The 18,391-nt window shown below is 41.4% G+C and overlaps 1 protein-coding gene across 3 annotated transcripts; it reads right to left on the reverse strand.

The window, feature by feature from the left end:
* Window positions 1-248: 248 nt before the first annotated feature.
* Window positions 249-18,160, reverse strand: DHRS7 (dehydrogenase/reductase 7). Of its 3 annotated transcripts, none has more exons than XM_080808580.1 (7): window positions 17,904-18,160; window positions 12,760-12,912; window positions 8,735-8,841; window positions 8,000-8,239; window positions 5,307-5,429; window positions 3,845-4,060; window positions 249-480 (listed from the first exon to the last, which is right to left on the reverse strand). In XM_080808580.1, the coding sequence occupies exons 1-7, from the start codon at window positions 18,034-18,036 to the stop codon at window positions 433-435; spliced, it is 1,020 nt and encodes a 339-aa protein (XP_080664706.1). In that variant the 5' UTR covers window positions 18,037-18,160; the 3' UTR covers window positions 249-432. The 3 variants fall into 3 exon arrangements, with proteins under 3 accessions (XP_080664706.1, XP_080664707.1, XP_080664708.1); XM_080808581.1 differs by having other exon boundaries at window positions 12,760-12,949; window positions 17,904-18,116; XM_080808582.1 differs by lacking the exon at window positions 12,760-12,912 and having other exon boundaries at window positions 17,904-18,103.
* Between the last annotated feature and the right edge of the window lie 231 nt (window positions 18,161-18,391).

Genomic DNA, 18,391 nt, shown 5'->3' on the forward strand with positions numbered 1-18,391 from the left:
TCCATACATTTATGTTTACTATAATTCTTGGGTTAGCATTCTACTAAACTAGATCTTACATATATATGCTAGAGTTATTTCGAAATGCTTTTTTGCTGGAGGGGAGAAGGGTAGGGGGAATGGGGTCAGGGTGATGGGCATTAAGGAGGGCATGTGATGTGGTGAGCACTGGGTATTATATGCATCTGGTGAATCACTAAACTCTACCTCTGAAATTAATAAAAAAAAATACAAAAAATGCTTTTTTTATCCAAGAATGCAGTATGTGTTAATATCTTTATTGCAAGATTCATGGTAATCGTTTATTATTACATGTTGAAAGAAAAGTTGTATCTACTGAAAGTAAAATCGTAAGTTAGTCTTCAGTGTATAAGAAGATTGCTGTTTTTCAATTCTACCTCTGGTGGCTTAAAAAATACAAGTACTCCTCCTTCAGTCATGTTTTGTCTTCCAGGCTTTAAAGTAAGAGATATCTGCATCCTGCAACAAAGTGATAGTAACATGAATCAGACCCTCCTTATATGTACCCTAGTTTTGTTTTGTTTTTTACAAATTCCTTCTATTTTCAGGAGCTATAGCATTATGATTCACTGTTAAGAATCTTTACAAAACCTGAATCCTTACAAAACCTGAGCAAATGCTTAAATTAGAATAAAAATCATAGCCAGAATTCTAGACCTACACAAAAATATCTCTGTAGGATTTAGCATCATTATATCCTCTATCAGGTATAAATATCATATTAGCATCTGCCCATGGCATTTCTTAAATGCTGAAATATCTACCATTACTCTTCTGGACCAGCATATCATACCTATAATAAATACAAAGAATTGGGGCACTGGGTAGCTCAGTCGGTTAAGCCTCCAACTCTTGATTTCAGCTCAGGTTATGATCTCAGGGTTGTGAGATCGAGCTCCACATTGGGGCTCCACACTCAGCAGAGGTCTGCTTGAGATTCTCTCCCTTGCTCATGTTTGCTCATTCTCTAAATAAATACAAAATACAAAATACAAATACAAAATACAAAAATACATAAATAAATAAAATAAATAAATAAACCCTTAAAAAATAAATAAATAAATGCAAAGAATAGGTCAGGGTATTTAGAATTGAAGTATCTGACAGATACTCGAAAATGATTTGTGAACTTCTAGTATATTGCTTAAAAAGTAAACCAAGGCAACTCAATAATTCTTAAGATGTGACATTTCATTGGGCAAGATATGCATTTAACACTTCTAAGAATTTCCACTAAGACAAAATAATAAATAACACAATTCAGTGCAGCTATTGTTCTTGATCCTGAAAAATAACATATATTCATAAAAACAAAGTTCCAGACATAATGTTCCTAGCCTAAACAACAGAAATAAATTCAAGTATTATCAATAAGTACATTTAGTTTGGGATAAGCTATATTGGCATTATGTTAACATAGATGCTTTATACGCAAATTTCAATAAGAAGATGGAGATATATATATTTATTTATATATATAATATAGAAAATAATGGGGAAAAAACAGGGAGAAAAACTTGAGTTAAAAAAGTGAGGAACAATTTTTTTCTTTAGTTCATATGATTTTGTGTAAAGAAAGAGGGATTTAATTTCAGAAATATCCTTGGGAAATGAAAAGATGTGCAGTTTATCATTAAAAAAGTGATTAACAATAAGACCATTTAATAAGCAGGGGCTCCCAGGTAAGCTTGGTTGCTTAAACATCTGCCTTTGGCTCAGATCATGATCTTGGGTTGTGGGATTGAGCCCATGTCAGTGAGGACTCTGCTTTTCCCTCTCCCTCTGCCCCTCCCCTCTGCTCACACTTTCTCTCAAATAAATAAATAAAACCTATTTTAAAAAAAGACAATGTAATAATCAATTATTAAAGTTAGTGGTAGGAAGAGAAATGCCATCATTTTAGCAAGGACTCGATGTAATCAAATGCTTGATTTACTGAGTACTGTCTGTATTTTACAGTTAGATAAATCTATAAACAAGACAAAATAATGTTATTGTGGACATTCCAAAAAGCACAACTGCTATAGTGGCACTGAACAGAGCTCTCGCCCCTGGTCCCCTCTTCCCTTGAACCCAATCAACTTCTACAATGTATTCTCTCCCTACCCTCTCGCTGAACTCTTTCATCTTTATCTATTAGCTAAATATCCTGCTACCATCAAAACAAAAGCATTAAGAGCTAATACTTAACAAGCATAACATTCCAAGACATGTTTTAAGAGCTTTCCATGTACTCAATCACTTACTCCCCAGGACAATCCTATGACTAAGTGCATCATTAATCTCCATTTTGCTGATGGGAAGACTGACAGACAGAGAACTTGCCTGAGATTGAGGGATGAGGTCACAGGATAGAGCTGGGATTTCTACCCAGGGAGCCTGGTGTGAGGCTCCATGTTCAAACAGGACACTATATGTCACCTCCCAGTATGAAGCCCTTTCTTTCTCAGTTCTCATCCATCACTGGGCACAATACCATTTTACCATTTTTCCTCCAAGTTCAAAAGTCAGATGTAAATCTTTGATGAACCTCTACCTTTGGAACGATCCCACACTACATCCCAACATTACCAAAACACTGTAAATCATCCACATTACAACTTGGTAGCCAATGAATGGCCTTCAGGATTTTTCCAGCTTGGAACTTGTTAAATGCATCAAGGAAGTTTTATAACCCTTGAGTCTCTTTAAGCATTTTGGTTGTTTACTTTTTTCAATGATTCATGTTCACTGTCCTGCAAAAACTGGGAACAAATTAAGTGCCTAACAAATTGTGGATTGCTTAAATAGTGGTAGATTACATAATGATACATATGGTATGCTTCCATTGAATAATTCTCTTTATATATCAAACCCTGCTAACTTACTTCTAGAAGAAGCAGTCTTTGAAAACATATTTTATGATAGAAACCATCCACAGAAATGGCCTTTCTTTGCATTATCATATCTATAATTTTTGGCTTAACTCATTACATTTTCTGTGATCTTTATACATTAAACTCTTGTGATGGTCACAATTTTCTCAGAAATAGCCCATAATATTCCTCACTTTTCTGTAAGAATGAGTGCCAAAAGAATGAATAATCACCATATTTTTCTCAGACATAGACATTTTGGCACACATCACTTATGCACAGTGCTTCCAGAATGAGGCCAAAGGAACCAACACTACACAGAGAGTGTGCATGTGTTTTAACAGTACGGTAAGTGCTTTGACAGAGTTAAGCACGGGGCTGAGGTACGCTTCATCCTGGGGAGAGGTGGGAGGGAAGGCCAGGTATCAACCCGAGGAGACCATACCAGGTAGGAACTTGTGAAAAGGAGTAGAGAAACAGTATTTTGACCCATACAATGGTCAGGAAGTGTAGAAGACAAAATGTCAATCTTTAATTTGATTTTTACCTTGAAGAAACCTCTTTCTCTAAGACCAGTAGTAATTTATAGTAAACCAACAGAAATGCACGGGGGACACAATTCTTTTTATCTCTTTTATATATATCATGAGGTTGATGGAGGTCAGTAAGAAAAGTTTTCAAGCACTAGAGAATTCATACTTTCCTACAAGACTGATATGTATTAAGTAGTAGGAGTGCTTGGGTGGCTCAGTCGTTAAGTGTCTGCCTTCGGCTTAGGCCATGATGCCAGGGTCCTGGGATGGAGCCCTGTGTCGGGCTCCCTGCTCAACAGGGAGCCTGCTTCTCCCTTTCCCACTCTCCCTGCTTGTGTTGCCTCTCTCTCACTGTCTCTCTCTCTCTCTCTCTCTCTGTCAAATAAATAAATAAAATCTTAAAAAAGAAGAAAAAAGTGTATAAATGGGTCTTACCAAACCATTCTTAAAGTTCTCAATTCTTTTCTTCCCTAATTTGTTGGTTAGCCACCAGGCCCAGGTTGGCATATATTGCCACAAATACGTTATTAATAAAAAAGGCTGATCCGTGATCCAAACTTCTTTCAAGTCATTGGCCATGCTGATTAACATCAGCCGCACACAACGACTGGTCGCCATCTTGTGGGACTGGTCAGTATCAACGCCTACGGTCTAAGAAAATGTTAAAAAAGGGAAATTAAGTGAATGCTGAGTATTTATCCAAGATATTTCACAGAACTTTTAAGCTAGAAAGGACATAGAGGTCATCTAGTGGAGTGACTCTTTCAGTGGGACTCATGTCCATTTGCAGTCCCCATAGCTACTAATGGGTGTCTATAAGCTATTTGCAATATATCCAAAAGCCTAAGAGAAATCATACACTTACCAGATAAGATGGTGCAGGCTCAACAAAAGATGAAGGTTCTTTGCTTTTCCTTAGATCACCTTTAATGTATTTACTGATAACTATATGTCATTTTAGCAATAAAAGTTTTTAAACAAATTACTAATCCACTTAGCAAGAGACGTGGACACCATGGGGAAAAAATGGAGGAAGAGGATAAAAGCAGTTTCCGGTAGTGAACAAATCTGGTACTGCTCATCTAGTTAACCCCCTACCATTCTACAAATAAACTGAGGCCCAGAGAGGTAGTGACTCAGCTGTGCTCCCACAGACCATTAGTAGTAACCATTTCTACAGTCCAAATCACCTCATTCCTAGAACAGCACACTCATTCTCTTCTACCCTAGAGCTTCCACAGAAAATGTGAAGATATAAATGGTATCTGTAAACTTTTACATACAAGCAGAAATAGATTTATGTCTCAGCAGAAATTGATCTTCATTGAAAAGAAGAAAAATTTCATGGTCTTTTGTTGGATTTTGTATAACTGAGTGAGACTGAATTCTTCACAAGACATTTGTCTTCCACTGGGTAACACTATGTGTAATTCATGAGCTGAGGGAAGCATAGGCCTGTGCTTAGCACAGGTGAAGCTAACCTAAAATTACCTCAGTTTGGTAAAGCTTTTCCTAAGCTCCTTCGCCATTGCCCCTCTTGAAAATCCAGAAGATTTCATGTACTACAATTCAGCCAGACAGAACCTTTCAATGTCACTATAATTTATGAATTGACAGAAGTTAGGCTTTAAGAATATTGACAGCCCACATAACAGTGGATTATTTATAAGCAGTATCTTCTCAATTTCTTTAGCCTTTATTAAAACTTAATGCCTAAGCACCATCAGCTAAACTTAACAGTGTTCCAGGTGCTATAAGGTAAGTTTTGTAAATCATTCATAACATTGTAACATGTTAGTCTAACATGTCAGAAAAAATTCTAATCCCTGAGACATAGTGATACAATATCAATATATAACCACTAAAGCATTTAAATTATTCTCTGAGGCATTTTTACCTTTTGGACATCTCCAATTAGGGAATTCTTCACAATATTTGATTGCACAGGTCCTGGACAAATGTTAGATACAACTATACCTGGGTATGTAGCAAGTTCAGCTCGGAGGCAGTTAAAAAAACCCTAATAGGCAAAAGAAAAAAAAAAGGGCAACAAATAAAATTAAATACACATATCTCATATTTGTTATTAGCATGAAATTACTTTTCTTCAACTTTTTATGGGGGATAATAGTGGCACATTATCAAAATATGCTCTGAAATGCCAACTAAAAGATGGGAAATATAATTGGGCAACCTTACTAAACATCTTTAAGTGTAAGACTAGGAGCAATATCGGACAGGCATGTTCGGGCATTGTCATCTTCCGGTAGTAACAGTTCACCCCTCTTGGCAGTGGTGGCTCATGACATCAGTGATTTTTTATGGTATATGCTGGACAAGCGGAAAACCATCCCTGAAAATTATTCCGACATACCCTCCTCACACCATCCCCAGCTCCCCACTCCCAAAGAGGTGTGTGTTCTCCACTGAGAATCACTGAGGTTGGGCCACTTTTATCCCTCAAAGTGATCTAAAGTGCCAGTGCTGGCACAAGAAGGAGAGAGAGGGGTTAGTAATACCTAAGAGAAATTATCAGAGAGGAAGAAGAATTCAACGTTTTCTATGTATATTACTATTTTAACAGACAATTCATTTCAGCAAACATTTACTTTTAGGGTTAGCAAGAGAGTACGTGGCTGGTTAAAAAGTAATGTGTGCTTACTTGATGGCTTTTGTAGACACAAGCTAGACCCTCTAGATTTAAAGATACTGGCCATTTCTAAACCGAATAGGGAGTAAACATCTACTTCCCCTTATCTCTTTTCTAAATTAGGAAATGTTCCAAGACTGCATAGGTATAAGCTAAGTTAACAACTGAAGAGACTAAACAGCTAACTCAGAATGTGTTCTTTTACTGTCCACCATTAACCAGTTACCAGCTTCCAATGCTGACCACCAATCAACAGGGGCGGTGAGGGCTCCTGGGTCAGAGATTAATAAAGTGCCTGACTCAAACGGACAGGAAAAAAGGCTTTTTGTAAATTCAAGAACTCTTATACCCTTAACCTTTTGCCTCTCTGTAGCAAAAAAGGGATGAGGACACCACGAAAGCCAGTGTGTCAGATGCTAATGCACCCCCTTGTCTGCAATCACGTCTGGTACAGAGTATGAACTTTTCAATGATAAACAAATTCACTCTAGAGCTTGTTGGGAATCAAGAAAGGAAAAACGTTCTTAGAAAAGTGCTTCCCAGTCCTAGGGTTCAGCTACTGGTTTAACTAACTAGAGTCTCAACCTGCCATGTGGTATCAGAGGATCAAATTCAGCAGCACCACAGTGAGTCCTGGAGGGCAGGCGAGGCTGTGTTTCACTGAAAGCACTCTGCATGTCAAGAGAAACTTGGCTGCCTTCCCTCATCTGCCTGCCTGAGACTTGTCGAATGGCTCTGCAGGAAGTGACTACTAACCCAGCACCAAATATGGGGACGTCGGCAGTGAGGTCTCCGGTTCACCACTCTGCAACTGTCCACTCTTCGGCAGTGGAAAGAGGGTTCCCTAAAGAACAAGCTTCAGATCTTCATGAAACTGCGAGGACCATTCAGCCGTTGCATCTCATTATTCCAACAGTGTAACATGCTACTTACAATGACCTTCAACAACATTAATTATAAATTATGTGTCTCCTATTGGCCTTAGGATCTAATTTGTTCCGTGTTACAGTTTAATAATATTTCTTCCTATCTATCCTGAAGCCAACATGAAAACTTCATGTCTTTCCAATATTTACATCCAGGAACTTAAGCAACCCAAGTCAAGCTTTTCTCCTAGCCTCTGCCATTACTAGCTTTTCTTCTTTCAGTGAAGCCACGGTCAACAGAGTCAAGCCTAGTCCTAGTAAGGATATGAAGCCCAGGGCTACTCATCCAGTGGCGAGCTCCTATTTCTGACATGCACATATAGTTAGATCAGAGAAAATAATTGCCCACTACAATGGGAAAGGAAAAAGAAGGCACAGAAATGAGAATGACAAATACAAGTGTGCATGTGTGTGTGTGTGTGTGTGTGTAAGAAATGTGTGTGGGGGGGACGCCTGGGTGGCTCAGTGGTTTAAGCTGCTGCCTTCGGCTCAGGTCATGATCTCAGGGTCCTGGGATCGAGTCCCGCATCGGGCTCTCTGCTCAGCGGGGAGCCTGCTTCCCTCTCACTCTCTCTGCCTGCCTCTCTGCCTCCTTGTGATCTCTCTCTGTCAAATAAATAAATAAAATCTTAAAAAAAAAAAAAAAAAGAAATGTGTGTGTGGAAGACATGAGGTGTAGATCCCAAATTTGCCACAAAGATCTGGTAAAGATGAAGATAAGGGTGACAGGCTGACTAGACTAAACACTTCTTGAGGGTAGGGACCATTTCTTATCTTTATATCTCCATGTTGCAGTGCATGGCATGGCACAGTGTAGACACTTGATACATGTTTGCTGAATTAGGAATATGCCTGTGAGATTCAAGTCCTTTTCAGCATCTTCTGGATATGTCCTCTAACAGAGGTCTCCATGGGTCATTCTTGCTCTTTCCTTACATCACTGCCCAGTTCCCATAACCTCTTGCAGAAATAGCCATATCTCCCATATACATATTTACATCAGAGCAGCCTTACCCGCAGAGCATGTTTGCTGGCACAGTATCCAGTAGAAAGGGGTGCAGATATGATACCCAGGAGGCTATTCACGGTAACAATCTTCCCTTGCTTCCTCTCGATCATGTGAGGCAGAACACACAATGTCAAGGACACTGTCCCTAAGTAGTTAAGTTCTATTAGCTCTTTGAAGACATCCAGGCTGGTGTCCACGCCCAAAGAACGCTGGGATCTTCCAGCATTGTTGACCAGAATGTCGATCTAGTTAAATAAAAACAGAAAAAGGCACTTTGGGGATGACCTGTAAATGGATTGATGCAGTTCTTAGGGATAGTTGTATCCCTAAGTTGTATCCCTAAGTTGTATCCCTAAGTTGTATCAGTTCTTAGGGATTTGTTGTATCATTAACTTGAAAAAAATCAGTGGAATGGTGAATTTCCAAAAGTCAGCAAGAAAGAGAGAAAATAAAACCAGAATTCACCTATGAAAATAATTTCCCATCGTAAGTGACTTTTTATAAATATCACAAAAATAAAAGGCACAGTGAATTTTTACTTTCTTTTGTTCTACATCAAGGAATTAGTACTTATTAAGGCATGGAAAGTACAAATTACATCAAGCCAAGACTGTGAGTATAAGAGACTCATGGGCACTAGGACCCATTTACTTAAAGCCCTTTCAGTGATAGCACAAAGATGGGAATCTCTTTCATATCTGTGTCAAAGCAAGACTTATTGATTCAAAATGGCTCCTTACTTTACCAAACTCCTGGAGAACCACTTTGGTAGCCGCTTCATGGGAACTTCTGTCAGTCAGGTCAAGTGGCAAAATGAGTATATCTTTTTCTTTTAAATTGCCATTCTCTAGATAAACACATTTAAAAATTAGTACGGAAGTCATGAGAGTTCGAGCAGGCTTCTCACTACTTGCATTAAGTTTAACACTCACCCTACAACTTGACTTGGCAACAAACTCATTTCTGGTGGCTTTGTGGAAGAATTTCTCTCAGTGACCGAGAGGACTGGTGGTAATGAGGCAACATTTTTTTTTAAACATTTTTTTTTAAGATTTTATTTATTTATTTGACAGACAGAGATCACAAGTAGGCAGAGAGGCAGGCAGAGAGAGAGAGAGAGGGAAGCAGGCTCCCTGCCAAACAGAGAGCCTGATGCGGGGCTCAGTCCCAGGACCCTGGGATCATGACCTGAGCCAAGGGCAGAGGCTTTAATGGCTGAGCCACCCAGGTGCCCCGAGGCAACATCTTATTAAACAAAACCCAGCTGGGTCTCCAGGAAGTAGAGTGGCTCTCCTCAACATGAATATATACAGTCTAACATTGGAACATGCTCTAAAAGAAATCAAAATTATGCTACAAGCAAAAAAAAAAAAAAGGCAGAAATTTTAGAGCTGTTTCTTTAGAAGTACGGAGGTACATCTGTCTTATGATAGGTACACAAAGTATAGCTGCCCTTTTACACACATTAAAAAGAAAAACAATTTATGCCTTACCCTAGTAAGACCTTCAGAGTTCCCCACTCACATGACACATAGGCACTTCCTTCCAGAGAAAAGGATTCCAGGAAGCAAACAAGGAACAGGGCACAATCCTGAAATTCCCAATCAAGAAACATGTGGAGCTAGACTGGCCCTTTCTGTGGTTGTTCATCAAAACAAGGCCCTAATATTGAAACACAACAAGTGGGGCGCCTGGGTGGCTCGTTGGGTTAAGCCTCTACCTTTGGCTCAGGTCATGGTCTCAGGGTCCTGGGATCAGGCCCCGCATCTTCCCCCTCTCTCTCTCCCTGCCTCTCTGCCTACTTGTGATCTCTCTCTCAAATAAATAAATAAGACCTTAAAAAAAAAATGCAACAAGTAATGTCAATTAGAAAAACAAGCAAGGAGAGGAAATAAAAGGGGTAGAAAGGTTTTATGGCAAAGTCTAAATTGTGAAACATGAACTGTTTAAGAGAAATGGAAATGTTTGCACCAGTGATCGGACAGAAGAAAGGAAAACAATCAGCCTCACTCCGACCAAGAAATGCTGACATGGTTTGTTTCTGCCAGTACAGGACTTGCCTAGAGGAACAGCTACCACAGGAAGTGTCGCTGTGCAAAACCCAAGAGGCCTCTGATAGCAACATTGGGAAAGAGGCCTTGCGGACCTGCCTGCTAACTCCCTTTTTTTGGGTGGTTAATATTTAAAGAACAATAGGTAGACAGATGACCAGAAAAATGGTCTGCCTGAAAATTCAAAATTATCTCATTTTAGGTACTAAATGCCCCATGAGAAATAATCACTTTATAACTTGAGACTGCTTTCATGTGACTATAACTATACCAAAACTCAGGCCAAAAAAATAAAAAATTAACATTGTTGCTCTATCTATGAATATGAATATGACCTCAAGCTGCATTTTAAAACCTAATTCAATTCCCATTCTTTCTTTTTTTTTTGCTCTTTCATTTTTATAACAAAAATCTTATAGCATCCCATATGACTTTAATAGCTGACATTTTAGCAAAATGAAGGATCCTTTCTAATTAAATTTCTGTGGTTACATACACGTATGCCGTACATAACGATCAAACTGTTCTTTCTCTAAGAAAAAAATAAAAAGGTATGTGGTCACTAAAAACCCACCAGCATTTGAAGGAATTGGTGGTCATTCCCTAATAGCAAGGGTCAGTGCAAAAGAAACATAGAAAGGCACACATAGATCAATGGAACAGAATAGAAAATCCAGAAATAAACCCACAATGATACGGCCAATTAATCCTTTACAAAGCAGGAAAGACTACCCAATGGGAAAAAGACTCTTCAACAAATGGTATGGGGAGAACTGGAGGGCAACATGCAAAAGAATGAAACCTGGACCACCTTCTTAGAGCGTACACAAAAATAAATTCAAAATGGATTAAAGACCAAAATGTGAGACAGGAAACCATCCAAAGAAGGGAGAGGTGCATGGATGGCTCAGTCGGCTAAGTATCCGACTTTTGATATCTGCTCAGGTCTTGATCTCAGGGTCACTTATATTTAAGCCCCATGCTGGGCTCCAGGCTGGGACTCCAGCCTACTTAAAAAACAAACAAACGAAAATCCTAGAAGGGAACACAGGCGGTAACTTCTTTGACATTAACTACAGCAACTTTCTCCTAGCTATGTCTCTTGCAGCAAGGGTAACAAAAGCTATTGGGCCTACATCAAAATAAAAAGTTTCTGTACAGCCAAGGAAGCCATCAACAAAACTGGGAGAAGATATTTGCAAATGACATATCCAGTGAAAGCTTAGTATCCAAAACATATAAACAACTTAAAAAAACTCAACTCCCCCAAAATGAACAACCCAATTTGTAAGTGGGCAGAATTTGCAATGACAAGGATGGGGCTAGAATATTATGCTGAGCGAAGTCAGTCAGTCAGAGAGAGACAAATAGCACATGATTTCACTCATATGTGGAATTTAAGAAACAAAACTATTTTAGTATGTATGCTGCGAAAGCAAGCACTAAGAAACAAAAGAAACAACTATAAAGAAAAAAGAAAGAGAGGCAAACCAAGAAGCCGACTCTTAACTACAGAGAACAAACATGGCTCCTAGAGGTGAGGTGGGAGGGGGGCGAAGGGCGGGGGGAGGCGAGTTGAACAGGTGATGGGGAGTAAGGAGGGCAAACTCACGATGAGCTCCAGGTACTGTATGTAAGTGCTGAATCAGTGAACTGTACACCTGAGACTAATAATACATGCATGTTAACTAACTGGAATTTAAATAAAAACCTTAAAAAAAATGAGCAGAAAAAAATGAAGAGACATTTCTCCAAAGAAAACATTCAGATAGCCCACAGACACATGAAAAGATGCTCATCATCACTTATCATGAGGGAAATGCAAATCAAAACTATAATGAGATGTCACCTCTCACCTGTCAGAATGGCTAAAACCAAAAGCACAACAAACAACACATGTTGGTGAGGATGTGGAGAAAAAGAACACTGATGTACTGTTGGTCAAAATGCAAAGTGGTCCAGCCACTGTGGAAAACAGCGTGAAGGTTCCTCAAAAACTAAAAAATAGAACTATCTTCAATCCAGTAATTGCACTACTAGATATTACCCAAAGAATACAAAAACACTAATTCAAAGGGATAAATGCACCCCTATGTTATGGCAGCATTATTTACAATAGCCAAGATATGGATGTGGCCCAAGTGTCCACCGATTGATGAATGCACCAAGAAGTCGTGGTGTGTATATACAATGAAATACTACTCAGCCATAAAAAAGAATGAAATCTTGCCATTTGCAGCGACAGGGATGGAACTAGGAAGTAGAAAGTAGAATGTCAGTAGAAAAGTTAGTCAGAGAAAGACAAATACCACATGATTTCACTCACATGATATCACTCATGTGGAATTTAAGAAACAGAATAAACAAGCAAAGTGGTAAAAGAGAGAGAGACAAACCAGGAAACAGTCTCCTAACTCTAGAGAACAAACTGATGGTTACCAGAGGAGCGGTGGCTGAGGGGAGGGGTTGAAATAGGTTATGGGATTAAGGAGTGCACTCATTTTGACGAGCACCTGGAGATGTATGGAACTGCTGAATCACTACATTGTACACCTGAAACTAATATTACACTGTATGTCAACTAGCTGGAAATAAGGCTTAAAAAAAAAAAAAAGTGAATTAGAAGGGTGTCAGGAAACGAGAAGAAAAAGGCAAGGGCAGCTAATGAAGAGATGCCCAAATGAAGATTTGAATCTGAGCATTGATTTACTCACCAAGGCACCTTCTCTTCACCCTTTCTAGCTCCTGCACTCTTCTGGCGGACAGCACAAGGGACACTCCCAGTTTAGACAGCTGGTAAGCCAGCTCCTCACCAATCCCACTCGACGCTCCGGTCACCCATATCACCATATCGGTTAGCTCCCATTCTAGGGAGAAACAGGTGTGCAGTGAGCAGGAAATAGGCTGTGGATTACACCCATAAAAAAGACAGTCGTAAACAATATCACTAAATATGAAGACAATAATGTGTGGGGTTTAAAAGTTTAAATATCCTCTATTTACGGCCTTGATACTGGTGGTGATCTCACAGGTATACGCTTACCTCAAACTTACTGAGTTGTATACATTAAATATGTACCGTTTTTTAACATGCTAATCGTACCTCAATAAAGTGATTTAAAAATTTTTTAATTTAATATCCTCAGAAACCCCTCCTACCTAATTAAAAAAAAAAAAGGCATGAATACAGGACGTCCGTTGGCTCAGTCGGTTAAGCGGCTGCCTTTGGCTCAGGTCATGATCTCCAGGGTCCTGGGATCGAGCCCCACATTGGGCCTCCCCACTCTGTGGGGAGTGGGCTTGTTGCTCTGGCCCTCCCCCTGCTCCTGCTTGCTCTCTCTCTCAAATAAGTAAAAAACAAAACAAAACAAAACAGTAAACAAAGAATCACCACACTTTTTTTTTTTTTTAAGATTTTATTTATTTGACAGAGAGAGGGAGAGAGACAGTGAGACAGGGAATACAAGCAGGGGAAGCAGGAGAGGGAAAAGAAGGCTTCCCGCTGAGCAGGGAGCCCCATGTGGGTCTGCATCCCAGGATGCTGGGATCATAACCTGAGCCAAAGGCAGACACTTAATGATTGAGCCGCCCAGGCGCCCCACCACACACACTTCCGATTTGAGATCATAAAAATTAAAATTGGGAAATCAGTTCACTGTTTCAGACCATGCTAAAACCCGTCTAGTAACATTACGAGCTCTGGAGACGTCCAGGGTTCAAATCCTGACTCCACCACACACAGCAAGGAAACACCCTGCTGTGAAAACTTGGTGCCTTAATGTTCCACAACTGGAAAACTGGATTAATAAAACCTCCCTCGTAGCATTGTTGAGAAAAAAATGAGTTAAAATAAATATCCAGAGCAGAGTCTGACACATACTCAGTGCTTAGTAAAATGTTAACTACTTATTGCTAAAAGTGTTTAACAAATAGACTTTGCAGCAGCAACACACAGAATATTCACCCAATAACTTGCATATTCTAATTTCTCCAGCCAGGGGCAAGGGGGTTCTTAACTATAAAGGCTTAATACTTTTTATTACTTCCTACATGCTTAAACACATTACCTTATTAGAACCCTCACAAGAAACTTATGAAATAAGAATTACCTTAATTTTATAAAAAAGGAAAGGAAACAGGATTACAGACATTACCCCACTAGACTGCAAATTCCCTTAAGGCTGGGACCCTGTCTGCCTTGTTCACCATTCAGTGCCTAGCACAGACACCGGAATATAGAAAGAACTACATCAGTAACTGTGGAGTAAGCACCCCACAACCCTAGCAGAGCTGGGATATAAGCCCAGGTACATCCAGCTCCAAAGCCACACCCTGACCAGTGGTGCCCACATTTTAATATGATCAATCCTTTAAAACCCAACTGTTTCTTAGATGTTCAAGAAAATAAAACTTGTCTTCAGGAAAGAGGTTTCATGTAAATGTCTGAATCAAGGCTGGAAACATCCCAAATACTATGTCTAGGCTACAATGCCTTCCTATCATATGACGGACTTCTTGGAAATGCACAACAGAGGACTCCTTCAGGAAGAACAGAATGTACATTCAGATTGACTACTCATTATTCCAAAATTCTCTAGGGTAAATAAACACCTCCAATGTCAGTGACCTTCCCTCAGATGACATGGCTTCAGGTTTCCTCTCTATTTGGCTCACACCCCTTTGTACAAACTCTAGGTGGGCAATGTTCCTATTGAAGAGAACTGGCCAGAGAAGGATCCAGGACTCCCATGGGGTCTGGGCAATGGCTTGCTTGGCCACCGGCGTGTCCCAGGGTCGAGCACAGAGGCCTTGACACATACAATTGTGGAGGCCAAGAAAAACAAGGTTGTACCCACCTTGAGTCTAGCCCTGACATAAGTACAGCCATCTTGACAAAGCAAAAGCTGGCACCTTGCACCCCCTCTCCACCCGATTCCCTCGGTAATATGTGTGACATTCTTCAGGCACCCCTGGCTGCCCGAAAAGAAAAACAAATAGTTAACTTGCAGAGACCACAATCCTGCAAGACAGGAATCTCCCTTGCTTTACAAATGTCCTAGAGATTTACAACAAAGAAGCTATCTTCTCAGTAGCCCAACTTCCAGAGATAAGTAACTTGGTTTCTCAAGCCCTAACACCGCCCTCCCCTCCATAAAACCGAAGGAGGCTGAGGCAGAAGAAAATGGAAATAAAAGTTAAACAGAAACCTCACTAACAAGAACGCTTAATAGGAGGATAGGAGGAATATGACATTCCACCAGGAAACTCCCAATAGTCGTCATGTTAGTGCCTCATTAGAGGGAAAAACGGCCTTGACTTGATAATAACCAGGCCTCCAATATCCTGACAGTCTTCTTTACCCTGATAGCCCTTCTGAACATCCACTTTGTCCTCACCTACTGCTGAGCCAGCAGTCGTGGCCCAATTATCTACTGCGGAGTCCACCCCTACTCTGCCTTTAAAAACTCTGACTGTAATCCGGTTCGGGGTCCAAGTCCCTACTCCGCTGTGTCGGGTACACCTGGGCCCAAGCTTAAGCTTGTCAAATAAACCCTCACGCGATTGCATCAGTGTTGGCTCCTTGGTGGTCTCTCGGACGCAAAAACTCGGGCATAACACACGTAGCCATTCAGAAGATACCCACTGTGGACTGCCATGTGTTGCTTCACACACTACATGCCTCCCAGACCTGCCAAATCTCTTTTGGCAGTCATTTCAGAGTCCACTCACATGGTGGTTACTGCCAACTAAAACTTGAATTTTCCTCTGGTGTGCTGCTGCTGCTGCTGGAGATTTCCTACTCTGGACTTGTGCCATGGATTTTTCTGGATCTCTGTGCAGTATCTATAGTCACCCTTCAACTTCACCATGGGAGATACACCCTTGGAAACATGGAGAATTTCTCTAGAAGGATACATAAAAGATGGGAAAAGTTGGTTGCCTTCAGAGAGGCATACTTGGTGGTTAAGGGCAGCTTTTAATCATATATCCTTTTGTGTCATTAAATTCTGTAGCAGAGTATATTGTCTATTTTCTAAGGTGACAAATATAATAAACCAATGGAGAAGACAAGGAGGATTTACTTATTTACAAATCTATCTATATCTATCTATCTATCTATATTTTTTTTTACCTTAATAGAGTCTGCCTATCTTTCCAGTCTAAATCGTTCTGGGAATCTGATGCGGACCTGAGTGTAATTCCATGTGCCTTTAACTTTGTTTTATTATCACACTCCCAACCCACAGTATACTTTCTAGTGTTTTTTTTTCCTAAAAACTCCCCCACAAAATTTTAACACCAGATATACTGTACATCCATTTATGAGCTGTGTACTTTATACATAAAGAAAGAGTTCTAGAAACCTTACTCTACACTCAATGCAAGTTTAAGAATGACTAAATTTAAAAACAAAGTTAAACTAAAATTTAAAAGCCATTAGCATGCAAGTTACCCTATTCTAAAAGTTCATAATAATAGCAATGTAACTAAATGTATCTTAAAATCCTTCAAAATTATTTTTCCAACAAAAGTAAAACACTGAAAAGATTAAATGAATTTCCTAAAAACTATTTTTGGTCAACTTTTAATTTTTGCTTGATACGTGATAATAACTTTAACCAGCTGTTAGATACTCATTCAGGCATTGGCAACATTCTTCCTCTTCAGCACTTGACATAACTAATGGATCAGATAACTTTTGCAGAATTAAATTTAAAAAACTATTTTTAGGTAATCCCAAATCCAAATTAACACAAAAGCACTCAGGATCAAATGGAAATATCCACAAAGCAGTCAGAGGACAGCCATCAGACAAGAGGACTGCTCCAGAGAAGGTCTGACAATCACAAGCACCTCTTTGCCACAGTTTTGTAGTGTTGACCCTGCATAGGTGTATTTTCCACCAACTCAATAATGTCAGCACTCCAGATATTATCCCCAAGAAAATGCAACGAGACAAATGAAATATTAAGGAATAAGACTTTGTGCGGTAGGGCTAAGCTTTGGAGGGACACAAAGCACTGTACCATCTAAGACTTTCTTTAGTCCTCAGGAACCAGTTTTGACACCCTTGGGAGCCATATCGCTGCCCTGCCCTCCCAGGACCGCTTGGAAAGAAGAGTAAACTTCCTCACATGTGTTTTGGGTATCGACACACAGGAAACTAGGTCTAAGCAAACCCCACTTCCCCTAGCGCTCACGGATCCAAAGCCTAGCTCCGGGTACATCAGATTAGTAACGCTACTTTGTAAGAGTCGCTGTAAAGGCTAGAGGTCGTGTCACATCGCTTGAGCACAAAGAATGTGTTTAGGAAACCACCACCAAATTCTAACCAGGGTACAGATGAAAGTGGGAGAGGCAGAATGCCCCTCAGGATGCCAGCGATGATCTCGCCCCGGGGAAAATCCAGTTCTTTCCAGGGTGATACTTACATCCCAGTACGTGCGTAGCGGGGTAACTCCGGACACTCACTTTACTTCACCACTCGCGACAACTTAAGGAAGGAGACGAACCGGGCTCCGGTTATCAAAAGGAGGCTCCCTTACAAACTCAGGGGACGGGCACTGCTCGTCAAAGTGGTGTCCTCCGTGGACGCGGCAGCAGAACCCCTGGGAGCCCGGGTAAGAATTGCGAGTCCCGAGGGCGCTCCTCGTTTGCCAAGCCGGCAAGACCTCGCTGACCCCCGCGAGAGACAAAGGGGCAGGACCGCCTCCTTGGCCCCGGCTTTTTCCTCCCGCACAGGCAGCCCCAGGGAAAGACGCGGAAGCTCCACGCCACCCGGAGGGATGCGGCGACACCGGGCACGGCCGCACGGAGCCCGGCCTCCCCCTCGGGTGGCGCGGCTGCGGGTCCTCACCTGGGCGTCGCCCCTGCCACTCGGCCCACATCAGGGTCAGGTCGCCATCGGCCCGCAGGAAGCGCAGCAGCTGCACCACGAGCGCGACGAGCGCGCAGAGCGCCAGCAGCCACAGTAGCAACTCCCAGCTCATCGCGGCCGCGCGCGCCCGGTTCGGCGGAAAGAAGACTGACCGCGCAGGAGCGCACAGGACTCAGCGCGGCCGCCTGCCCCAGGGCGGGAGAGCAGAGAACCCCGGCTCCGCCCAGCTAGTGGGCAGGCGGTTGTGGGGGCGGTCCTGACGCGCCCAGTTCCGCACCGCCCTCACCCTCCCCCCCAGCCCCGCAGACGGGGAGCCGCGCCCTGGGCTGCGCCGAGGATGTTGGGAATCGCCCCACGCCTCGCCCAGAGTCCCGAACCCCGAAACTGCCGCGCTCGCTCCGCCTGCGTCTGCGCCTGAGAAAGGTTGCAGTGGGGACAGAAGGCATGGAGGGCTTGAAGACGCGGCG

The sequence above is a fragment of the Martes martes genome (genome assembly GCF_963455335.1).
Source record: "Martes martes genome assembly, chromosome: 7".
NCBI lineage: Eukaryota > Metazoa > Chordata > Mammalia > Carnivora > Mustelidae > Martes > Martes martes.